The sequence below is a fragment of the Dermacentor variabilis genome, chromosome 4 (assembly GCF_050947875.1).
Source record: "Dermacentor variabilis isolate Ectoservices chromosome 4, ASM5094787v1, whole genome shotgun sequence".
In the NCBI taxonomy this organism is placed as follows: domain Eukaryota; kingdom Metazoa; phylum Arthropoda; class Arachnida; order Ixodida; family Ixodidae; genus Dermacentor; species Dermacentor variabilis.
Window position 1 is genome coordinate 118,537,593 of NC_134571.1, and position 26,080 is coordinate 118,563,672.

At 44.4% G+C, this 26,080-nt stretch overlaps 1 protein-coding gene and 1 pseudogene across 6 annotated transcripts; both read right to left on the minus strand.

Annotated features, from left to right (window-relative positions):
- Positions 1 to 1,368: 1,368 nt before the first annotated feature.
- Positions 1,369 to 24,642, minus strand: LOC142579683 (uncharacterized). Of its 6 annotated transcripts, none has more exons than XM_075690139.1 (5): positions 24,527 to 24,629; positions 18,947 to 19,018; positions 16,034 to 16,126; positions 8,130 to 8,231; positions 1,369 to 1,545 (listed from the first exon to the last, which is right to left on the minus strand). In XM_075690139.1, the coding sequence occupies exons 2-5, from the start codon at positions 19,011 to 19,013 to the stop codon at positions 1,493 to 1,495; spliced, it is 315 nt and encodes a 104-aa protein (XP_075546254.1). In that variant the 5' UTR covers positions 19,014 to 19,018; positions 24,527 to 24,629; the 3' UTR covers positions 1,369 to 1,492. The 6 variants fall into 6 exon arrangements, with proteins under 6 accessions (XP_075546254.1, XP_075546259.1, XP_075546255.1 ...); XM_075690144.1 differs by lacking the exon at positions 18,947 to 19,018 and adding an exon at positions 18,565 to 18,644 and having other exon boundaries at positions 24,527 to 24,620; XM_075690140.1 differs by having other exon boundaries at positions 18,947 to 19,015; positions 24,527 to 24,616.
- On the minus strand, positions 21,758 to 21,935 carry LOC142580626 (U2 spliceosomal RNA; annotated as a pseudogene).
- Positions 24,643 to 26,080: the final 1,438 nt, after the last annotated feature.

The window sequence follows — 26,080 nt, forward strand, 5'->3', positions numbered from 1 at the left end:
CGTGGCGCGAAGCGAAGAGGGAGGTGGGGCAGGTTACCTAAATGCTTGCGAATATGACATACGGTGGCTGTCATTTCTTAGCGGTCGAGCTTCTGTGTTGAAGGGTGGTTCTCTTAGCGCATGCTGGACATCGTCATGGAGAACGCTGGACAAGGAGCTCAGCGTCGGCTGTGAGGGTACCGACAGTTTCTGGCGTTCTTCGCGGGTTACGGAACGAATGAGCTTTCGAAAGAAATCTACGTGGCCGCGGAGAGCTCCGAAGAAGTCCGTAGGTGAGGCAGTGTTCACTTGGCATTCGTATGATGGTGTCCGCTGCCAAAGAGTCAGTTCCATGGTGATGGCCTCGGAAAGAAATTCTCACAGAGTCTTGGGAAGACTGCGCACGAGACCGCCGAACAGCTGCTCTTTCACTCCGCGCATCAGGTACCGCACCTTCTTTTCTTCCGACATGCCGGCTCATCGAAAGAGACGCGCCATGTCCTCGACATACATTGCGACACCCTCGTTCGGCATTTGTATACGGGACTGGAGCTCACGCTCAGCTTGCTCTCGGCGATCAGGGCTCGCATACGTCTCAAGCATCCGTCGTTTGAATTCTGCCCATGAAGTTAGGGCATCTGCACCATTCTCATACCAAACACGTGCGCCATCGTTAAGGCTGAAATATAGGTTTTTCAGTTTGTCTGCGTCATCCCACTTGTTGAACGCGGCCACACGTTCATAGTGCACCAGCCAATCTTCAACATCCTCATGTACGGCGCCATGGAAGGGATTTGGCGTTCGCGGATTGAGTAGCGTACAAGGAATCGGCGTTGTGCCTTCCATAGTGGTTGGGGTGGTCGGAGCTGCCATTTTCTCTGGGAGGAGTTCAAACTCAGGGGCTTGTCCACGGATCCTTCTGCTGGCGCGGTGTACACGCGTAACCACCGGTACGGGGCTGGAGCTCCTGCTGCTCGGAAGGGTTTGGTGCATAGATTAGATAACCCAGCACCTCCACCAGTTTGTCATGTGCTAAGGCAAGAGCAAGCAGCAGTATCAGCAGCCAGACACGAAAATGTCAGACACAAAGGGGACGGTTCTCCAGCTGGCGCGTGATCTTTCACTTCGTCGTCTTCATCGCCGTTTTTGCTGGGCACGCAACGATGGCTCAAAACACCAGGTGGCAATATATATATTCAATGCCGATGCCCCGAAAACCATGACCATATTATGCCTAAATTGAAAGGCTGAATTGAAAATCCGTACTTAGGCAGTGCCATGCTGGCGCCATGCACTAGTTATGTCACGCCTTAAGTAACGCCCCTCTTCAATGTTCATGCGTTACCGTTTCCATCGCTTTACTTGAATGTACATGGATCAGGAGCACATCAGTATAAAACTTCTTTATTACATACTCGCATGTTCACTGAGGACAGCCGAAGTGCCCAGCATGCCATGCAGAACCACGGACTCTACCGGAAGCCATTGGAGCTGTTCAAAATCTTGTTCGATATCACCAACGTTTAGGAAGCCGACCAGCTGCTGGCTTCAAGTTTGGTGAAAGGTCTGCAAAATAACATGCATAATAGCTTATATAAATGCAAAAAAGGACAACATACTTGTTTTACGGGTAAATTTCCAGCGAAGCTGTTTCATTCGAGTGGTTCTAATAAGAATTGCTCTTGCGTGAAATTAAACTAAACAGTCTAAAACTTCGCATGCATATAGCTTGCCTGTTCAAAACCTTTCATTTTCTTTATTTACAATTTTGACCTATCCACACTCTCTCAAGAACGAAGGCTCAACGAAAAAGTTGGTGTATCGTCAACAAAAGTTGCTTCTAGCGGCCAAGGCTTGCCTTAAAAAATTAAATTATGGGGTTTAACGTGTCAAAACCACTTTCTGATTATGAGGCACGCCGTATTGAAGGACTCCGGAAATTTCGACCACCTGGGGTTCTTTAACGTGCACCTAAGTCTATGTACACGGGTGACGCTAGCCTTGACAAAATAGAAAAATAGAGAACATTTTTCTTAGTCGCTCACACGAAACGTGACAAAAGGTGCAGTTGCAAGTGATCATCTATATCAAAGAAGGTAAGCGACCGCTCTTCCGGCTGCTGCAGTGAAACTCCTCTGTATCATTCTTCCTGTCAAGCAAAAGTCTTCAAGTGCACAAAGTGCAGGACAAAAGATGGTATGCTCGTGTCTGCAGAAAGTTACTATCAAAGAACACACACCTAGACGCTGCACCTCGACTCTGGAGCAGGAAATTGAAGCACTTTTCGTGCCATCCCTGAACAAGCTCAGGCTCAATTCGACATCAAGCTACCCGCCGTGGTTGCTCAGTGGCTATGGTGTTGGGCTGTTGAGCACGAGGTCGCGGGATCGAATCCCGGCCACGGCGGCCGCATTTCGATGGGGGCGAAATGCGAAAACCCCCGTGTGCTTAGATTTAGGTGCACGTTAAAGAACCCCAGGCGGTCAAAATTTCCGGAGTCCTCCACTACGGCGTGCCTCATAATCAGAAAGTGGTTTTGGCACGTAAAACCCCAAATATTATTATTATTATTATCGACATCAAGCTGGGGACGTAGACATCGATGGCATACCATTAGCTGCGAAGATTGACGCAGTGGTGCAAGCGACTGTTGTCCCTGCGACTGTTGCCGGGGTTTCACAAGGGTTCCAGCCAGAAACCCTAAAGTTTACTGAAACTGTGTCATGAACGTCAAGAGACTCAAAGCAAGCAATTTACCTAGTGAAACATCTAGCTATCACCATTGGCTTACTTGGTACACAAAGTCTGACCACTGTGAATTTTCTCTTCGAAGAACGCTTCCTCTAACATTTGAGCTGACTTGGCCATTTGCCGGGCCAGTACACAACATATTCGGACCCCGCTGTTGTCGGTATTCCTTGACCGTAGCATGATGGATTCTCGAGCAATTGAGGGAATAGGTAAAGCAAGAAACACAAATGTTGGAAAAAGACATCATCCGTTCCGTCGGAGGACCTACGGACTTATGCACCGAACTTATTCCAGTCGCGAAGCCATCTGGAGGAGTTCAAGTATACGCGGGCTTTGCTTACCTCAATTCATCAGTGCTCTGGGAAACATTTCCTCAACTGTTAGTGGAGCAAACATTTGCACTTTAGATCAGTGAACGGCCTCTTGTGGAATTGATGCTAGCTTAGGCATTCACTGAACTTGTCTCTCAGTGGCGTTCCGGAAGCTGACTATATTTTTTGCGCCGATTGATAGTTTCTTTGTTACAAGGCTCCTTTTTGGCATGACATCTGCAAACACGTACTTTCAAGAACGCATGCCTGGAACTGAGTGGACCATTACAGTTGTCAAGTTCATGCATAATATTATTATGGTTGGCTGCGATGAAGCAGATCATTGTTAGAACCTCGGTGTGACGCTCAAGGGATTCAATTTTTCAGGTGTTACCCGAAACTGCTCAAGATGTGTGTTTTTGGCATAAACAAAGTCACTTTTTCTAGGAAGTGTTATCAGGCCATCGAGGTATTCGTACCGATCTCCAAAGTGTTCAGGCTCTCGAGTCCCTGCCTGCACAAAGAGATGTAGTCGAAGTGCCTGAAATTTGGGGGATGATGAACCACTTTGAGAAATTCCTCCCCCAAGTGACAAAAAAAAGAGCGCCTCTTTAAGATCTTCTCAAAATGACATCCGAGTGGACCAGGGATCGTTCATAATAAGTAGCCTTCATGAGAATCAAGGATCCCCTTTGTTGCTATAAATGCTTAGCTAAATACCGCATGGAATACTTTAGAGCACTTTACGCAGGCACTTCAGCATATGGCCTGGGTACTCTCTGCAACCAGAGGTGGGAAAATGCGGTAATTTTCTGTTTTTCTCCCTCATCCTGATGACGCAAGCTACGCCTTCAAATCACCCTCACCATCACGTTGCAGAATTGGCCCGCGCTCCCTCACCCACACGTAAAATCTTCCATGTTATCTCTCATCTTCACACTCAGGACAAGATGTTCGCGTCCTCTCGCCCTCTTCCTCATATGGAAACCATCAATCTCACACTTTTGGTTTGGCAAAATTTCAAATAATCGATTTAATAAAGCGGAGCTTTCTTTGTCTTGCTCTTCGGCTTTGGTGCCGCTGCTGCTCTTTTAAACGACGCGTTGGGAGTTATTTCAGCATGGCAGAGAGGAAAGACGAGGCGAGAAACTCGTTTGGACCTTTACATTCCGTTGGATGAGCACAATGCGCTCTTGAGCTTCCTGGGGACCACCAGCTTAGCCTCTTGACAGCCGTAATTATAAGTGATCCTGCTCAAAAGCATTGCAGAGACTGCATCGTTTACCTTTCTACTAACGGGCACATACAAAGGGGATGTAGATAGAACTGTAGAGAGGAGGGAGGAGTGAAGGCAGACGATGGGTAGAACCAACGCAGTCGCGAAATGAGCGAATAACAGCCTTGCCACTCCAGCAGTTCCCATACAGGGGGAGAGGACGGGAAAGGGAATAGAGCATGGGATAAGGCAAGGAAACAGCGGGTGTGCGCAAATTCAAGGCACGCTTCTGCTACTTCTGAAAAATAAATACCCTGTAATTTTGTCAAGCGGACAACTGGCGCAGGACGTGCAGATGCACAGCCGCATTAAAACACCGTAGGGTCTAGGCGACATTACGGAAGTGGCTGCACGTCAAATCAAAACTTATGCGCCCGCCGCGCTAGCTTGGCGGCTTGGCATTGCTCGAGGTCGCGGGTTCAATCCCGACAATGGTAGCCGTATTTCAAAGGGAGCGAAGTACAAGAACGCTAGTGCGCTTAGATTTAAGGGCACGTTAAAGAACACCAGAGCGTCAAAATTGATCTGGACTTCACCCCTATTGCCTGCTTCATAACTCGATCGTGGTTTCGGCATATACAGGCCTATAATTCAATTAAGGTTTAACACTTTTGCCACGATGCGATGTGCCATGTGAGGCAATGATAATGCCTCACATGGGTGAGCCTCTCAGAAGCCTCTCAGAGATTATGAACAATGGCGTACAACAACGCTTCAAGTAAATAGATTTTCTTGTGTGTTCTGTGTACTACGCAGACGAACAGCATGTCGCACGCAAAGTAACATTTAGCATTAACTTACCGCTCTCACTAAGCGCTGAAGAAATTGCACCTTCGCCGTCGAGATCACCGCTAATTGTCGTCAATCAAAACAAACTGCGTAGAATCCATCGCTTACATCAATTCCCAGAATACGTGGGATCCGCATATTTTTCGTCCCGTGTGCTTTGGTTACAAGTATGATTGTTCTTTTTTATATATGTTAGCGGTAAATCATGATAGCAATGCCAGATTTGCAGAAACACAGAATGCCACTTAAGAAGTGAACATATTAGCAAGGTTGAATTTTGTCTGTGCCCACGGGAGCCATGGTGGCTCATTAACTAATGTTTCTGCTACCGGGCATGAGGCCGCGTCTTCAATTTATGCATATGCAGCTACATTTCAGTTGGGGACATAGTGGAAAAAAATTCAACAGCCATTTATGACTCATGCCAGTTACGAGTGGGCTTCCATGTGCATATGATGCCCGGGGGACTTCCTGCGGTGCACTGCGGAACTTCAGACCTGAAACGCATCACGCATACGATCTAAGCGACCTTTCTGCACTTCAGCAATATGAATCTCACCTTCCTCATTAAGCTTCACATCTTCCCGGTCACCTCCCTCACCATCACCTCACACCGTCCGCTCTTCTTGACCCTCACCCTCATCCACATTTAAAAACCGTTCCTTACTTCGCCCCCACCTTACCACGTGAGGTTGAGGACACCTTCATTAGATTGCCCATGTCTGCCTGTTACAGGTCCAGGTACATGGAACTGAAGGACCAGTAACATTTTTGCGAGATTCCTAACACGGACCGAAAACCGAGGAACACCGTGCTAGTCGACCTTTCAATTCACAGTTGGTCAGCGCAATTTATTGTAGGTAATTATGATTTCTTTGCCAATGTTATTAACATAAAGGTTACTCTAGACCTCCTCCCTTTGACTGCTCGCAGGATAATATCGTGGTGGAGCATATTTCATCAATTATATTACCAAATACGTAATCATAGGTCACTGAGGAAAGCATGGGTTCCTTACAAATCGCATCTTGTGGATTTGCTACAAAGGCTGGTATACACCATAAAAAACCGTCACTCATTTCAATTAGCTTATGTAAAAAAAAGCGCTGCGATAGAATCATTTGCCTGCCGACTCAGTAAACATCGCTAGCGTAAACCGGTTTAGCTAGCGATGATCACGTAGCTAGAATTACATAAAAGTATCGTCTCTGAAGAAAGGTTGTTTTGCACTTCCGTTGTTCTGCATGCCTATTTGTTTGATTGCACAAGAATGTTTACATCAATTTTTTCTTATTAATCTTTTTTACTACTGCATTTTGTATTTGTTTTTCTCATAATCTTGTTTTCCTTAAGTTCTATTCTGATTTTTCCAACAATTTTTCTATATAATTTATTATGGATTTGGTATTACCATATTTTGTTCTTGCATCATTATTATTGTAGCCCTGCCCCACTATATTGTTTATAAGGAAGCTCAAAAGGTGTAAAAAATCTGCTTTTAAGTAGTTGCTTAACGTATTTGTTACGAATGCTGTAATTCATCGAGACACATGGTGCTTATCGCGCACATGGGTCATAATTTGATCTCGGTACCCATTGTAGTTCTCTCAGGTCAGTGGTCTACATCCTGCACCGTTCGAAGAGTACACTTACATTTCGGCGGAGCACTAGGTACGTAGCTTACGGCTAAAGACGTATATAACTCTCAAGGTTAGAACTTCGCCAGCACGTCACCTCTAATGTGTTTCTAATGTTAACCAAATATACCGAAGCTGCGTTATTTAGTTCACCGAGGGCTCTGGGAAAATCTACTACAAGACTCGTTCAGGGCACAAAAATAAAAATATGAGGGTTCAGTAATTATTTGCAGTGTTCCTAATTAATTCACAAACGTTCAAGTTGGAAGAATCATTACTCATCAGATGTCCCCAATTTTCAGCGAATGCTTGGTGCAACACAAAGTTGAATGCTTAAGGATCTTTCTCATTCATTCCTTGTGCACATAGAGTTAGAGTTTCAAGAAGACATTGTGCATGTAAAGGACTTACGGCTGTATCGCCCTTTGTAGGGATTATTTGTCTGTTACTATATAATAGATGTTGAGTTGCTAATTACTATGAATTTGTTTCTATTATTGAATAATTATTGTTCCTAGTGATATTCCCCTGGTGCATATCCCTACAGCACTTTTTATACAAATTGTTTAGTAACATTTTTGTAACGGTTAATTTCTTGCTTCAAGACTCGACTGTCTGTTCATCCATTTTAGTGTAATACTGCGGGAGGTCTTGTCACTGATTTGTAACCTTGTAGCCTCCTCCTGCACATTACCACGCAACAAAGGCATGTTTTTGAAAATATGTTGCTTGTCTGATACACACACACACACACACACACACACACACACACACACACACACACACACACACACACGCACGCACACACACACATACACACATATATATATATATATATATATATATATAGCATCTAATCCCTTTCTCGACTGCTAAATGTACCTTTGCGAGTTTCCATGCCAGTGAAATGACCTCGTGCACTGTAGGCAAGTCCCGCCTAGAGCAGATAGGTTGGCAAGCGGAGTATGGCGTCAAAGTTGTCAACTATAATAATCTCAAAGGATTTGCTTCGGTCACACTGACGGAACAGGACGGCTTATGACGAGGTTGGGTAGACCTGGCTGTTGTTGCATGGGAAGAACGCGTCGTCGGCTGCGGTGATCGAGTACTTGATGGCATAGCTTGCCTATGTCACACGGCTACTAAGATTTTAAAAGTAGAAGAGAAAGATAAATGATATGCACACGTTCTTTACAACGTAATATGCAGGTAACGGCGAGAAGATGGCCTAAAATCAAGCTACATTGTCGTTCATGGGACTGCTAGCGATAACCGGTGGCAGTCATAGAACATACATAGTGGCTGAATATAACCAGATCACGGTATTTTCATAGGGGCTGTATGAAAGTTTTTGCTTAAAAGGTGTAAAATCCCAGACGCACTCACCACATTGACAATCACAGTAGGTAAATCTATCATAGCATGTGAGGGAGTAGCGTGCTTTGCAATTGGGTCGCCAAGCCTCTCGACAAGATTGTGCCTTCATTGCTGAAAAGACAAAAAAGGAAAATTGAGGAATAGGAACACAAAGTATTTGCTTTCAACTTTGGGGCACAAAGATAACGCGCATCTAGGGCCCTATAACGTAAGATTACTTCAATCTGCGTTTATTACAATCTCCTGACGTCAATGTTACGTAACCAGTGACGCAAGAATCGGACGGTAACCCGCAGCGTTGTTTGAAAAGCCCAATGAGACGCGCTCTTCGTCTATAGGAGGTCACGTTTTTGCTTACAAAGCTAATTGCATTGCCTACATTCGGCAGATTTTCTCATCTAATTAGCTGACAACAGGCGCGGAGCACGCTAAAGTTGAGTGGCATTCAATGGGGCTGAGTGAGAACAGCGAAAGTGGATAACCCGCTGAAGAGGCTGGTGTCGGCGTCTGCGATTGATCCGCTTCCCCTTTTCTTCCTTGTGGTGGATGCTCGAAATCACGGCGGCGTGCAACAGAACGTTAAAAATGGGGCCAGAACGGATCCTCAGCAAAGAAGAGTTGGCAAAGTGATGTTGTATATGGGCCGAAAGGGCTCGAGAACGTTATAGTGTCACGGAAAAATGTTGATTATACGCAAAAACCGTGCTTTGCTGCCGCTCCCACTAGCTAGTGCTAAAGCAATCGGCGGGCAGCCATCATCGATTCCTTTCGGAACGGGGCGGCTTCGGGCTCTTAAAAAATCAGTTTTGTTTGGCATATTAATGCGTCTTTAACACGTACACTTCACATTGATGCTATGAGGTTTCGCGGTTTTGTGACGCCGCGTGATAGAGAGGCGAAGTGGGCGCAGCCCGAAAACGTTTGATCAATGGCAGAGTATTATTGGCAGATCGTCTTGAGCGACATTACGCTTTTCTTCTCGCGCTTTCGGCATATCCTCCTCCTCCGCTTTCCGCCTCATGGTTCCGCTGCACACTTCTGGTCAGCTTTTCTCCTCGCGCTCTTTCCGCTATCGTCCAGCTTCACCCCCCGCTGCTCTCCACATTCGCTCTTTCATCCTTCGCTGTGCTCGTTCGCTCGGCTACTAGGGACACCGACGCTCGCCGCAGGAAATGGCGCCTAAGAGCGGCGCCCCAATATATCAAACATGTTTCAAAATTCGCCGCGCTCCTTGGAACACATGCGACCCACCAAATCTGGTATGCGCTCCTAATTCGCAACGCGTTCTTGACTGGTAATGATAAATTTAGCTTTACTGCTCTGTAGTATGTACATTTTGCGTTTGGAGAAAGATAAGTGGCCTATATAAGTGATAATGACATAATGTTTATACAGAAAAAGTTATGCAGATTTCAAGCCATGTGGGAATTGACCCTATGCTAAGCATTTCCCAGGTGGCTGGTCATCCAGCGCCTTACAGAGTTCTGCAAAACGTCACAAGATGGCCCCTGTGCTTATGCAAACTGAATAATTTTATTTGTGGCAACCGCAGCTAGATGGGAATGATAGCGATGGCATGAAAGCTGACAGTTTTTGTACTCAGGCAGACGAAGAGACGTTACAAGCTGTTTCATTAACTGGACCAATCTCGAATTCGGTGCAATGTCGGACATCATTTACATACAACTAGGCACTACGAGGAAATGAGCGACAGTTGGGGGCCGATCGAGAGATAGGATTGCCACTTACGCCAGAAAAGAAAGAAAAACAACAGCAAAAACCAGCACTTAGAAGGGAGGGGGGATGAAGGTGCTTTTGTTGGTGATAAGCACTGAATGCAATAATCCAAGCAAAAATTGGCAATACGTCAAGTACAATGTGCATAATGAATATTTAGTCAAATGCTTCATGTAAGATGCGCTGCACATTTAGTATATTAAAAAAATCGACGGGTAATTTCAAGGGCTTACTAAGAAAATAGCTCCTAGACAGCTTGCCAGGTTTGCGTGCAAGAATCTAACGTCCCCACTTGATGAAGGAGATCAGCGAAATAAGCTCACGTGGTTCCAAAGGATTTCTCGATGGCAGCGTTAATGAATGCATGACACTTGGTACGGCTATTCCTATTAATTTCTCACAGTGCATGTGACCTTTGTTTTCGTATACTAGAAGCATCAGTTGAAGAAAAAGCTCCTCGCACCACGTGTTGGTTGTGAACCTGTCGCGTGTGAAGTTGACGTGTCACTGAGGCCCACATTCCATGTGAGCACAGGGGTGTGCGGATACTTTTCTCTTCTTCTGCATGGATGAAACAATGCCGTACACGAGCGAAAGTAGGTAAAATGCGCTAAAAGTTCGAAGAGGTGACGGCGTGTGTAAAGGAACGCACGAGTAACTTATTAGTATGCTATACTGCGAAGTGTACTGAAAATATCCGATCGAATAATTTGTCGAAGTAGCGTAATGACCTCTAGCACACTTAATAAAAGGAAAGTAGGGATCGCGCTCTTGCTATAAATTGTTTTCACATACATGCTACTAATATTTGTTGAGTTGTTCGTTATGCTGAGTGTTTCAAGAATGAGGTGTCATTTTCCATCAGTAATAGAACAGAATTATGTAACCTGTGTGCACTGTTGCTCACTCGCTTTAAACATTCAGGTCTTTTTAAATTTATGTATTATTAAGTTTGTCTATATTCTGTTTTGAAGATTTCCATGATTGCGGTGTATGGAAGTGTTGGTTTTTTTACAGATTTCAAGTAACATTAGACGTTTTCGTATGCAATAAATGTTTTTTCTACGTGTATCCTACCTGTTTTGTGAGGAATACTGGTGTAAAAGCTTTACAACCAAGCAATGAGATATACCTCTATACATCCAGATCTATAAAAGTATCTCACCAAGAATGAGTTGCAGTGTACTGGCACGTTTAAGACTCATCGTCGAAGAGCTGCAGGATTCCCATAGGGCGTGTCGCCTCAGAATACCTCCACTTTCTTTGTACTACAACGCACCTATCATCGGAAAATTTTTGTAAATTGTGGGCGGATAAATATGGCCACTTTACCTATTGCGCTAGCGGTAACCCCCGGAGTAGCGAGTGGCGCAGGTAAACGAGAACAAGACCACCATCGCATAGTTACGCAGCAGGCGTCGTGTAGCGCGACAGTCAAATCTGAAAATTTTCTAGGACGTAATAATTGGGTGTTCTTTTGGAAGCCAATGACGTGTGGAGGCGGGAGAACGGACATTTTGCATTCATTTCGCTTATGTGAGCAAGACTGGCTGTGCCAGCTTGTCTGATAGGCTCAAACAGTGGGTGACCAACGAGACGACGTGTCGGAGAGTAGCAGAAGTAACACACTTTACGGATGGAGAAAGCTCAGAAGACCATCGCCGAATATTTTGAATGTAAGCGAATAGGTGAAAAATTCTAGAAAGCTATTCACTTTATAAAGGAACGATGCAATTGAAGGCGTACAATTGTGGCAGCGAGGTTATTCAGGTAATCTATTATTTATTGCCTAATTCCAACGAGAACGAAACCGTTAAGCAGTGGATCTGTAGTGGATGAGGATCCAACTTCGGTACCCACATGGGGATGGGGGGATGGGAGAAGAGGTGGGCTGTTTTTTCCGAGCCGTCCACAATAGAGTAGAACCGTTCAGATCCTCCCGAAGCTCTCGCGCGACAGCACGAGCCAACAGGCTCCGCTATTGGCTCATATGCACAACTGTACTGCACTTAACAGACGATGATGCGAAGGCTTGCCTGCAATGAAGCAGAGTTTTGTCTTCTCATTGCTGCCGATTCCCTATTTTCAGAACCTCCGCAAGCACCCTGATTGTTTAAGGAAATTTGACCAAAGCGTTTGTGAACAGTACCTTGGTAAGAAGTTCACTACACCGGGGGGATGGTAGGCCCATATGGGACGTTAGAGATTTTTGTGCTTTTTGCAGCTATGTCTAATTGGAAAACTCAAATAATTCGTGTGTGGTTAAGATATCCACTGTTCTATCCATACCAAAATTTATTTAAAAACATGTTTTGGTAGGTTGAACCTAAAAAGTTATCTGCATTTTGCACTTCGATAAAGGAACAAAAAATTGCTGAATGTAAAGCGTTGATACTAATGAAAAACATTGTAGGCGATGTGAACTTTTGTCTGTATTGAAACAATGCCACTGACATCGTAATTGGTTTTAAAATAAAATGTTCAGTATTGTCACTCCAGCACAAGAGCAATTTGACAAGGAAATCCTCTATTAAAATGATGTTTTAGTTCTGTAAGTTAACTAAGTTCATTACAGTGATTCAGTAATATCTCATAGAAAAAAATATTATTTGCAGAAATAGTATTTGTACTTTAAGCAAAAACAATTTGTTTCGATAAATCACGTTTATGTGCTCGGTTTTGCATAACCAATCGTACATTGCAAAGAAACTGAATTACCAACATTATTAACTCGTAATTGGTTTGCATCATCCTTCCTGGCATTTACTCTGCAAATATTTTCGTTTGCTTTTGAGTAACTGAACGAGATAACAGTATATCTTCATAGCGCTTGCCCTCGTGTACGCTAGCTGAGGTTGTTGTTGTTCATGCCGGGCCGCATAACAATTTTCTTAAAATCTGTTCTTTCATTCGGGTTTCATTAGGACGGATTTCATCCCCGTATTGTGAGTTTAGCATGCGTATTCGGCAACTATGTTAGTATTCAAAAAGATTGCAAATATGGAATACGATGAACAAGAAAACTTATGTGTAATGAAATGCACGGCCAGAAAAAAGATAAAAATTCTATTTCCGCAAATATTCAAAATATTGAAGAACAAAAATAAGATATAAAGCAACAATCGACACTGTAAAAAAAGTATCCTTTAGAAACTTCAAAGCTTTTTTGAAGTAGATATGAAGATATATGTCAAACCAAGCGAATTTCTTTTGAGTGGGAGGTAGTATTGAGGGACACCACATGCCAAGCTCTTCTAATTCTTCTTTCGGTAAGGTCTTTTCAGAAGTATTTTAACAGCGGAGCTGTTTAAACTTTTAGTTCCGCCGTGGAGCGATACCAGAAGACTCTGCCTAGATGCGCGCCGCCTCGCGTTGCCTAGCGCACCTGCGAGAGTAAAGAGCCACGTAACCTCCTCGCACCCCGCGCGTGTAGGGCCAACACCTCCTAGAGTTCTCTAGCGGGTGTTGGCTAAGCTCCGCCTTCACTGGTTCTACGTCACGATGCGACGTCACATCGTCCACTTCCGTTTATTTTGGAGCCCGCCCCCGCCCATGCGAAACGTCTCCGCTAGCGGCTTGGCCGTCAACCCCAAGCTAGAGCTATTGAAGCAGCGTGCGTTGCGAGCATTCTGTCGTAGCGCCGAACGTGTCTGGTATTCCGGTAATCACACACTAGCAGAACGTTTCGACGGAACGGTGAAGGCATAAACTCAAGCTGATGAAGGAACTTTAGCGTAGACGGACGTGAGCTGCCTGATCGGTCTCCATGGTCCAGCCACCCGTTGGCGCAGAGCTTAACCAGCCAAAGAAAGAGCTAATATTGTTCTAACCAAGTGTAAAACATTTTAAACATTTACAAAAACAACGTGTTAACGATTACACTCCTGCGAAAAATTTACACCAGCAGCAAAGAATACATATTGTTACTGGTACTGTGTGTGGTTGAGCTCTATGGCACCAGATGGCTGCACCGTGTAGACCATTCAGCTTTGCCCTTCTGTTCATCCTCTGAAACGACACGCAAGGGGACACGGCCAGGCCCTGTCCCCTTGCGCTTGCGTTTACCCTAATACTGGGCTCTCGAAACGCTATTGCGTTAGTCATCTTCCGGTGTAAAGTGACGGCCGCAATCGCGCAAATCCTGGCGTCCATCGGATAGCGGCTGTCCAATGCGCTGCAGCCAGTCCGCTCGTCTACCGGCTTGCAGAGGGACACGATGTCGCAGCTTGACATATTGCCAGTCGCTACGTTTGCAGTCCATAATGCAACAAAATCGAAACATAGCGCTCGCGAAATGACAGACCGACACTGACGGCGGAGCCCTCGTCAAAGACGGAGCACGTTGTGACATAAGCAGACGACACTTGCTGTGTGCCCGAAGGGCTTAAGTGTACTGAAACATTTTTCTTGTGCATTCCCTTCATGCTGCTTTCTTTTTATGAAAACAAACTAACATTCCAACTATTACGAGCATAATTTGTTTACAATAAAGTTGGAAAAATTATCGATCACGCGCCCTGGTCAGCCAATCGGGTAGCTCGCCCCACTGACGTCATATGGGTGATTTCCGTCATATGGGTAGGGGCGGCTTAAAATTCCGCCAAGCAGTGTGCTGCGATCGGCAGCGATGTGCATTTTTAAAACCTTATAATAAGTTACACGCTTTACGCGGAGCACTTGGATGTGTCAATTAATTACCAGAAGGACCTAATCTAACGACTCAGTACTTTTGCAGAAAATCGCCAAGATCGTTTCAGGGTCCCTTTAAGTTCTCTAGGGGGTGTTGGTCGGGCGGAGTCGTGACGTCACAGGCGAGTAAAAGCTCGGAACAGTCAGCGCGGTGACACGCGTCTCGCCTCCTCTACTCCCTGCGCACGTGCTGATGCCGTTGGAAGACGGAAGAAAGTCCGGACGCCCGAAGAAGAAGCGGCTTACCAAGAAGAGCGCCGTACTGCAAACGAGAAGCGATGCGTCGCCGCCGAGCTGATCCGGAACACCGCGCCGAAGCTGCGGCTGAGAAGAGGCGACGCTGAATCGACGATGCCGAGTTTCATTTCAAGGAAAACAAGAGTCGGCGTCTCAACACTCGACGTCGCCGAGAAAGCGATCCCGGCCTGCGACTGCTCGAAAACATCCAGCGCCAAGCCCGACGTGACAACTTAGCCCTTCCCCCCCCCCAAACCAAGCGTAACTTCACAAAACCTAGAAACAACTTAGCCAAGCCTACCATAACCTCGCAAAACCTAGAAAGGACTTAGCCAAGCTTACCATCAACTTAGCTAAAGCTAGTATAACCTCGCAAAACCTACAAACAACTTAGGCAAGCCATGTAAAAGCTAGGTGATCGCAAGCGCCGCTGTTGACTCCACTCTTGCACCACTAATGGAACCTGCGCACGTTTTTTGGCATCAAAATAGAAAAAAAACATATTATTAAAGGATATTGCCTACAATCCGCTACATGTTGATTTACTCCATGTAATCCATGTCATCAATTTGATAATTTAGAAATTTGCTGAGTACAATAATTCCGCAAGTTACATTTAAGTTGTAACGTTTCTTGTGGATGAACATAAGCGTTTTATGAGATTACATGTTGCACAAGATCAGTTGGATTCATAGACGTTAGTTGGATATTGTTAAATTATGGGCTTCATTAATGCTTCGCTTTGCACGGATTCCAACATGTACGTTGGATTGGCGTAATTTTTATTCGCCGCCACAAGTGAGCAATAAGGCTTCATAACTGACACAAAGCTACAAAACAGTTACCACACTAAAAAAATTAATACTTCGTATTTTTCTTTACAATATGAACTAACATGCGGTGACCGCTCGCAAGGTGACGCTTGCAAGCAATGGACAAAAAGTGATTGTTGCGGCCTGGTACAATCATTTTGCTGGCACAATAATTTTAGGGGCTCCCATTGCGTATCTCATAACACTTCACTGTATTTTACATATAAATTATAGCATGGTTTTCTAAAACTGCAAATAGTTAAATGTTTTTTCTTAGATATACAAAGGGATAAACGTTATGTAGCAACAAACATACCGGCTAGGTAGAGTGCAAAACATATTTTGTACTAAATACGAGAAACTCTGCACAATATAAGATCTTGCAACATGCATGCACCTACAAAGCACAACAAAGCTAAGAGTGTAGAAAATGCTTACTGCACTGCATGTAGGGCTGCTTGTTTTTCTCCAAGCAGTTGGGCCTCATACCTCTACCGCACTGACGTTCCCGTCCGCAACATGTAAAGCGACCTTGTATAGGAAAAAAAATGGTAAGGAGGATAGATTATCACTGGGCAAGTGTTCCGCCTCATGCACTGAGCTTAACTGTGCGCCTCGCGCGTTTCAGTATAGAAGTGCACTGTTTATAAAATCGAAAGTTATGAGTGATGAGCCAGCCTGTCTTTCTTTTCACTAAATTCAGGTTATAAATCCTGACAACGAAGGAAACGCATCAGAGGTGCCATTGCTAATAAAGGCTCACCGTTATTTTCCAAAAGCGATACTTCGTACACTGTACTTTTCATTACGTCACTGTCACATAAGTTACTACCTGGATTCGTGGGGTGTAACGCATATTGGTTTCTACAACCTCTAGAACTACGCCGAAAGCCAGTATTGCGAGTTATAAGCCGCGGTGGGGGAACCGATAGATTGCATTTTTTAAAATCACGACGTGTTCTTTCATTTCCAATGTTGGGCGACGATTGCTGTTTCAGTCAACGGCATAAATTTATATTAGAGACTGCCATCTTCCGTTTCCTTCCTTTCATATACCTTCCTTCCTTTCATATACGCCATATGGCGTCAAACGGGAACCTTAACTTACAAAAATGTGGTAATGTATATGTTGAAACACTAATGGAATTTAGTGGCACAAAAGTTTGGACATGATCCTACTTGAGATAAAAAGGGCCCATAAATTCGGACTAGCATGCAAGTTGTTCCTTTTGTCCATCCAAGACCGGTGAACTTGTGCGCATGTTGGGAGATATGGTTGATGTTCATTTTATGTTACATATATTTGGTGTTGATGCATGATGTGTGTATGTATTTGCGGATGTAATATGTGTACGTATATATCTTTTGTTTTGTTCCCCCCCCCCCTTTTGATGACATGCGCACAGTATTATGTATATTGTATTGGAGCTGCCACTAGCGACACTGGGCTATCGGTTCAAATATTTTTGTATACATTTTTGTTTCCTTGAAAATAAAGTTTCATTGATTGATTGATAACTGAACCACCACCATATTTCTTCACAATATTCGGGAAGTCATATTTCCAAACTGCTGTCATCCTGAGAATTTCTTCCAATTGGATCGTAACTCTCCGGCAACAATTTGTAGACTGCAACATGTGGCGTAAGATAATTAACAATGTACGTAATTACCGAATAAAGGTAATTAGTCAATTTTACATATCGACTTCTCGTGCTAGTAATGTACGACTGTTTGAGCAATCTAGCGAAAGGATTACAATAGCGCTGTCTGCTAGAAGTGATCTTTTAATTCACATTTAAAACAGCGCCAAGAAACACGAACAAGGGAGGACACAGGGCGAGCGCTGACTTCCAACAACAACTTTATTGAAGCCTGCGCAAATATATACACCAACTATATACACCAAAATATGCTCCAACTAGCTCGCACCCAAACCATACTGAGTGATCTTTAAAAACTCACTTAAAACAATTGCATAAAACACCTGGTATAATAATGCTTTCCATAATCACATACGATGATTTCTTACGCTAGAGATGCCCTTCTGGCTGTCACATTTCTTGCAAAATAACGTCCGGCCCAAGTCGGCAGTGAATGCATTCACGACAGGCGCCATGTTCCGAGCGGGTGCATGAACTTAGTGTCTCGCTCTGCTTCAGCAATCGAGTAGAAGCCTAATTTGCAAGCTGGCTTTAATATTTTAAGCATAAAAGCTTCATATGGAATGCTGTGCTACTGCCCCATATTGTCACTGAAAACTATAGGATGATGATGATCATTATCATCATCAGCTTATTTTTATGTACACTACAGGACGAAGCCCTCTTCCAGGAATCTCAATTATACCTGTCTTGCGCTGGCTGATTTGAACTTGCGCCTTCGATGTTCCCAAATTTCAGTAGTTCGCCTTGTTTTTTTTTTTTGGCGTCGTCGACTGCGCTTCCCTTCCCTTAGCACCAATTCTGTAACTTTAATGGTCCGCCACTTATCTACCCTACGCATTACATGGCGTGGGCAGCTCCATTTTTTTCTCTTAATGTCAACTAGAATATCGGCTATCCCTGTTTCATCTCTCACCCATACCGCTCTCTTCCTATTTCTTAAGGATACGCCTAACATTTTTCGTCCCACTGCTCTTTGCTAGCTCCTTTACTTGTTCTTGAGCTTTTGTGTTGAGATTTAACTTTCTGCTTCTTATGTTAGCACCTGTAAAATGCAATGATTGTACTTTTCTTTTTCAACGATATTGTTAAGCTCCCAGTCAGGGTTTGGTAATGCCTGCCGTATACACTCTAACCCACTTTCATTCTTTTGTAAATTTCCTTCCCATAATCAAAGTCTCGTGCAGTAATTGATATATACATATAAACGTACTCTTGCACAGACTCTAGAGGCTAACTGACGATCATGAATACCTGTTTTCTTATTAGGCTACCTGACGTTACGTTTGTTTTCTGCATATTCACCTTCAAATATACTCTTGCACTTTCTCGTTTGGAGCCCTCAATTACTGAATTCCCAGTGTTGCTGAACAGCACCATATGATCTGCAAAGCGAAGGTTGTTAAGATATTAGCTATTGATTTTCATTCCAAAGCCTTCAAAGTCTTATATAAATACTTCTCAGCATGTAGTGAGCAGTATTGAAGACGTCGTCCTTTCTTGTCTGACTTGTTTCATTATAATTAATTTTCTGCTTTTCTTTTGAAGTTCTTTATACGTATTATACTTTTCACGGTGTTCACAGGAAATGCCTGCACGAAGCTGGCAATGGCAACACTTGGAATTATCTAGTTCAGAAATTCTTTATCGTCACTCTCTCCTTGCCATTCAGAGGTGGTGTGCTTGCCTGAAATTCTGGCGGTGACGATCATAACCAGCATGACACTCAATAACAGATGTTTCTGGGTAGCCATGGCTGCTAAGAAAGAAAGAATAATGAAGACAGATTTTAATTACATGAAATAAATAAGTATAGATAGAAAAACTTAGTACAGTAGGTAACGGAAATATTTGGAAATACAGGCCTAAGATCAAGGATGAATGGGCAACAAGTCATCAAAACACTCCTCTGTTTAGAAATCCAACAGGTTGAAGAAATTCACAGAATGATGGACATTACGTCCATCATTCTGTGAATGATGGACTGTGAATTTGTGACTGTGAATTCTGTGAATGTGAAAATCAGTGGGCATATAAGGGAGTACTAGCTTTGATTGAATGAGTGAATGTCCGAATTTCCACAGGAAGATTTTTCCCAGCTTGAGTTAAAACTCAACTAACGACGAGAAATTATGCTACCTAAACGCTGACGATGCTTCTCTTATTCGCCCTCGCTACTTTGTTTGGTGGTTTTCAGGCTATCTTTAAAAGTAGGATGTTGCAATAAGGAGCCTCGCGAAGTTGAACCGGTGTTGGCGAAACGCCTTGGGGCCTGTGTGTTGGCCCTTCACTAGAGGATGCTTACGAATCAAAATAGAACACTTCATCGTAGATAAAGTTATAGCGCGAAGTATTAGGAAGCGAACTGCTAAACTTTTAGTGTAGCTGTCCGCAGGAGTCAGGAACCTTACACGTATAATAGAGTGTAGAAGAAAAAACAACGCTCGCAATAATTAGGAGAGCAATTGTAGGTACTACATTGCAAAGAAGGTGCCGTATAGTACGCTGAAAACCACAGTGCTGTCTACGATGGCTCTTTGTAAATACATTCAAGAACATAACCTGCCGTAGCGCCCGGAAGTGGAACATCAAAGACATGCTATGCGCATCCAACAGAATTATGCGAACAAAAGACGCAGTCGGGCGTTGATGAGTGCTTAACAGCTGACACTGGAAGACGGCGTGGCCCCTAAAGTATCTGAAGTTAAAGATGCTGAATCCTAAAAGAAAGGTGGGGGTGGGAAGAGGTTGATAGTAGCTCACCATGTGGAGCAACACATGGAGCAACGTGGCAAAGATTGCCTTAAGTTACTTTCGGCAGCGGTTGGGTATTGTCTGAAGGACGCGAGTGGGATGGGGAAGAAATTTGGATGACACACACTGGGGCGCAGCAACAGCGTCACACAGAATACAGCCGTCCAAAAAGAGACTGGCTGGTAGTAACACTAACAGATAAGGAGGGAACGCAGAGCATAGAAAGCGTCAACAAACAAGGCTGCCTACAATAGAGAGGCGATACAAGTTTCACATGCAGGTGGAGACTGCAGACGCTAGAAGCAAAGGTGCTGGGGCAATACGGAACAGCTCTGCTGCCCCAAGGGGCTGGACTGCATGTTTGTTTGTATTCTCAATATGTTTGCAAATGTTTACATGATTAAAGACAACAACAATCGTGGAGCTTAATAAACATATGTGTAAGGAAGTGAAATTTCGTCAAGAGCAGATTGTGCTATAGTAAAACTGATTTCTTAAATATCGGCTAGTTTGAAATGTCGCGGTGTTGAGACACTTCCCCGAAAGAAACCGGCTAGAGTAGCAGTAAAACGTCTCTATTCAGACAATGACCCCTGTGCCCGAGAGATGTGGGCTAAAATAGCGCAGCGCTTCTTTATCCACATCATGAAGTCCAAACCAGTGTCACAATTCTAAAAGGAGAGCATGCGATATCAGCTACAGTTCAGCGAGGAGTGTAGGCTCTTTTTTTTTGTCTTGCATGCTGACTTTCGCTTGAGCGGCGTGATGAAGTCTCATAGTTGTAGGAGCTTGGCAATTCACAATCACAATGACGCAAATTAAAGGATTGAACTCTTGCGCGGCAGTGTTCAAGTTCGTCACTTCTATCGACGCTACGACGACGACGGCGTTTCGGTGTGATGGCCCACGTACGCGCTGACGTGCATCACAAGACGCTGCGGGCTGCATACACTCGTGCTATATCCGGTATTTGGTCGCACTATGTCCGGTAATGGACAATTGTCTAAGGCTAGCTATGAGCCTGTAGGGATCACAATGGTGTGACGATGACGGTGTGATGGCGAAATCACTTTCAGCATGAAGCACGCGTTCGGCAAGAGATACTTCGTTTTACACTACATACGGTGTGTGTACTATGTCCGGTACCGGCCAATCATCCAAGACAGGAGCCAGGAGCCAGCAAGGTTGACAACTGAATGTCGACAAAGGCGTTGTGACGACATTACTTTCAGTATGACCCACGTATTTGGCTAAAGTTATTCGGTGAGACGACGACGACGGCCACGACGGCGGCGGCGGCGGGAGCGGCGGGAAAGTCGAAGGAAAAGGCAAAGAAACCTTCGCAAGTAAAGTGAGGGCACTCGTATTCTAGCTGACGATGAAGATAGACGTTACGGCGCGTGTCCTTCACGAAATTTCACGGCGCATATCTCATCGTGCTTTGCCATGTTTATACAAGGCTGAGCGGGTAGTTTCTTGTGATTAAACGCGTTTTAATTCTTAATGAAACTACCCCGTGCTCTGCAAAGACCACCAAAGTGCCTGAGGAACGCGTGAGTCACTGAAATCTAAAGCGCGTATATTGTCGTAATGCGCCTTGCTGGCTAATGGAAGCTACCCATAAACCGTTTCCAATAGTGCGTGGGATTTGCACATATTTTTTTTTACAGTGAAGCTGTATATAGCAAGGTTTTGGAAAAGAACTTTGTGCGTCTATCGAGCCCTATAATCGGGAATTTCTTCCCATATGTGGGCGACCACCAAGATTGTGCAATGCCGGGCTGACCCTCGGTGGAGGCAAAACAGGCTTTAACCACTCCGCCAACTTGCAAAAAAAAGTTTAATATCTGGGTCCAAATACAAACCGTATCAGATTTCATGCTAATAAGAACATACAATATACTTTGAACCGCGTGGGCCATGACTACGTTCGCAGCGCCCTCTCTTTGTCGGCGTTCCAAGCTCTTCGTTTATGTTTTCCTTCCGCTCTCCCGTGGTGGTGGTCCCGTACGCGTGGCGTGCTGCCGGCCAGTACCGCGAGGCGGAAAAAAATGCAACCCGTTCATGTGGCCCCAATCCCGCAAACCTAAAACGTTTCACCGGAGCAACGACCAGATTTCAGTGGGAGTTTGGGGGGAACCAATCTTGTGTTGTCTGTGTTGTGTGTGACCACTTATGGTTTTCAAGTGACCTCACAACTATTACTGCACTGCAGGACGCTGACGAACGCATGATCGCCTCGGCTACGGTTCCGGAAAAAATTTCGTGCGGAGCAATTACTGTACGAAACGTGACACAAAAGAAACGAGACTAACTGTGTAGCTTGAAAAAAGAGAGGAGTGGGCAACAACTGTTTTGCTGACGTAATCCCACACGCCTGCTCTATTCAGGCCTCCAGTTTCGACGGAACCGATCACGCCAGTTGGGAGTGGTGCGTCATTGAGTGAACATGTGCAACTGCATTCTGCCGGAAGAATGTCTGATGTAAAAACGGAACAGCGAATAACATCAAGTTTCGCGTGAAACTTAAGAAATCAGCCACGAAAACATTTGAAATAATAACCGAGGCTTATGAAGATGTAACCTTGTCTCGTGCACGTGTGTTTGAATGGCATACGCGGTTTTCAGGGGGAAGGGACAGTGTTAAAGATGATGAACGTGCTGGGTGCCCGAAGTCAGTGATTACAGACCAAGACTTTGCCAAAGTTCGTGATGTGAGCAGTGGTAACCGAAAATTAAGTGTTCCTGCAGTGGTGGAGTTGGTTCACTTGGATTGGGAAGCTGTTCGACGCATTTTAATGGATGAATTGCACATGACGAAGATTTGAGCGAAGGTTGTTCCGAAAGTTGTGTCCGTTGACCAAAACCAGCGCCGTAACGACGTGTGTGCGGACATGTTAGAACGCATTGCAAACGAGCCAAATTTGTTGGAATCTGTTGTAACATGTGATGATGAGACATGTATTTTTACCTATGACCCAGAAAGTAAGCGCAAGTCAATGCAGTGGAAGTCTCCAGGATCCCCAAGACCCAAAAAAGCACGCATGTCAAAATCAAAATTCAAGGCAATGTTAATCGTCTTCTTCGACATTAATGGAATTGTAATGATTGAGTGGGTTCCCAGTGGTCAGACTGTTAATCAACACTACTACATTGAAGTACTAAAAGGACTACGTGAAAAAATGAGGAAAAAAAGGTCACAGTTGTGGAGTGATGGATGGCAGTTGCACCAGGACAATGCACCCGCTCACACGGCCTTATCTGTCAAGCAGTTTTTGACCAGCAAAAACATTACTGTGATGGTGCATCCTCCTTATTCACCTGATTTGGCTCCATGCGACTTTGTTTTACTTCCTAAAGGTAAATTTAGCTTAAAGGTAACCCATTTTATCTCGATTGAAGAGGTTCAGGCAAAAACGGAGCATCTCCTGAAGGGCCTTCCAAAAACCTCGTTCCAGAACTGTTACCGGCAATGGCAGCACCGAATGCAGAAGTGTGTGAATGCTGAAGGGGACTGCTTTGTAGGTGATAATGTCACAGAGAACTGATTCAGTAAGTACAATAAGTTATTGGACCAGCCTCCTTTCTTTTGTGTCACACCTCGTACGCTCAGAGTGCGGTAAGGTGCGTCTGTTCAACCTGCCGGGCATTCGTTAGTAAAAGGTGTCGTGCCACGTTTCCCTAGAATACATGCGTATGTATAATCCCCAGTGCGTCATAATCTTTTGAGGCACAACATCGTGGAGGAAGAACTAGTCGCGCCTCGCCTTCCATTTATGTGCATATGGCGTTCGACGCACGGCAATGAACTGTTCGCCATTAAGGGGCCCACATGCACAGCTTCGCTGGTCATCCACCTTGACCGAGTGGAACGGCAGCGAATTTTTTTCAATTTGAAGTTTATTGGGCGCCCTTGAAAGGAGAGCACCACTTGGGTGATAACAGCAATGGCAAATGCGAGGGGCATCATCCAAAAGAATTACGCTACTTGAGTGCGGTAGTTATATATGCGCTTCTCATTGCGCATTCTTGAGCCATCCGCTTTATTGCATTCCATTTCATAAAGGACTAGAAGCTTTCTATCTTTGCGTAGGGTTTAGTGACGATTGGCTGATATCGTTATTGATTTGGCGACAACGTTTACGAAGATACCGATGCAGCAAACGCGCCTATTGCAATAGCAATACTTTAAAAATAGTGATAATCTGGTGAAATAAGTCGTTACCAAAAAGTTAATCATTGCAGAAGTTGCACCATATTTAAGCAAAACTAAAGAAAAAGGAAGGACTTGTAATTGCTGTATCATCACATAACTGAAACACAAGTGTCACATACGATCTATGCAAAAATAAGCAATATAGTATCGTTGGTAAAGTGTTAGCTGTTGATAGATTCACGTGAACACATGCAATCCCTAATATTAACCACATTTACATCGCTATATAAATGAGATATTTTCTGGAGTGTAACCATTACGCGTGTCGCTTAAAGGGCACACGTTGTTTCCACTTACTTCACAGCTTGCCCTCGGCTTTGCCTGTTTCGACAGCCTCCTTCAAAAAGAACTCACGCGTTCAGTGCTTCAGTATATGCATGAAAGTGCTTGGAGCGACTTACTACTCCAAAAAAATAATATCGTCAATAAAAAAAAGCCTTGTCCTGTAATAATCCTTTCCAAGTGTAAGAGAGTTCTTTCTGACAGCCATGAAAGAATAGGCGCGCTCGTTTCGCTGATTTTGTCATACTAGTTTATACAAAGAAAAACGACGCAGGTGTTATGCGTTTGCTCACGCACATACTACGAAATCTCGGTAAGACAGATGGCAGTTTTGCTGCTGGGTACACTTTGCTTACGTAGGGCCAGTTTCGCGTCTAGTGCGAGCAATGTTACTTGAAAGCCGGCCTTAAGTTAGAACTGAAGGCGAATGCCGCTGGAGGTGCCGAGAACGTGTCCTTGAATAATATTGCTCCAGAGACCGATTATCTTAGATATAATTCAATGTCCGTTCAAGGTTATAAGAACGATAAATCAATGCTACAATGACTGCGATTTTGCCTTTTGGTTCAGGAGAAGATTGATGAGACCAATTGAAAAAGAACTATTCTTCCTTTGAACGAAAGAAAGGAAATAGAGGGGCCGATTTTTGTTACTCACGATCATATAAAGTCATCAGAGAATGAAGTCCGTGAAAGCATAAGGTGAAGGGAACTGTGGTTGAAATTAAAATGTAGAAAGTAAAGATGATTGGGAATGTGGATGAAAAGGAAACTTGCCACTAGTAGGAGCTGAGCCATCAACCTTCGTATTACGCTTGAGTTGCACTGCTTAATTGGGCTGCGGTGCGGCTATCAATCCACTCTCTGTTTTGAGTATTTATCTGCACTGGTATAGCTCTGGAAGTGTTAGCCAGTGCAACCTAGAGCGATGGCGGACGAATGTGGAACGTTCTGTTTTGTCTGATGGCGTCACGTAACACATGAATTTTGGAGAGTGGACGCGTCGCTAATAAGCCCTCGTATGCTACCTATTGACGTCAAGGATGCCAGATTCGAGAGCCTCGTTATGAAAGAACGAGAGAAGAGAAACTGAAGGGATTGGTTTATGGTAATCACAATGATATAAAGCCAAGAGACAACGGGCCTCTATGATTATCAGTTTCTGGCGTTTCTGGACTGCTTCAGACTGCTGTGGAGCATTCAACCTTGCCTGAAAAGCTTCAGAAGCTGCGCCGTTCACTAGTGCGAGAGTTATCAGAAGCGCTTTCGTTTCTTCCGGTTGCCGGATGTTCCGGACTGCTCGCGGACTCTCGCGGACTGTCTGAGCTATCTTCAGATTTTTTGCTGAATAATTGGAAGCAGCAAGCCGACGACGGCTGTCCGAAAAAGATGCGCCCGGCGCCTGCTGCCATGTTAAGAAAGATTCCGCGTGCTTCTGCGTACTTGGCGCATTACAGACGATAAATATCGTACACTCATCATGCGAGCTTTTTATCAGCCGCGTAATACTGCAGCTTTATACTTCGCTTTTTTAATACACAAGCAAAGCAATCAGGCGCACATGCTTGCT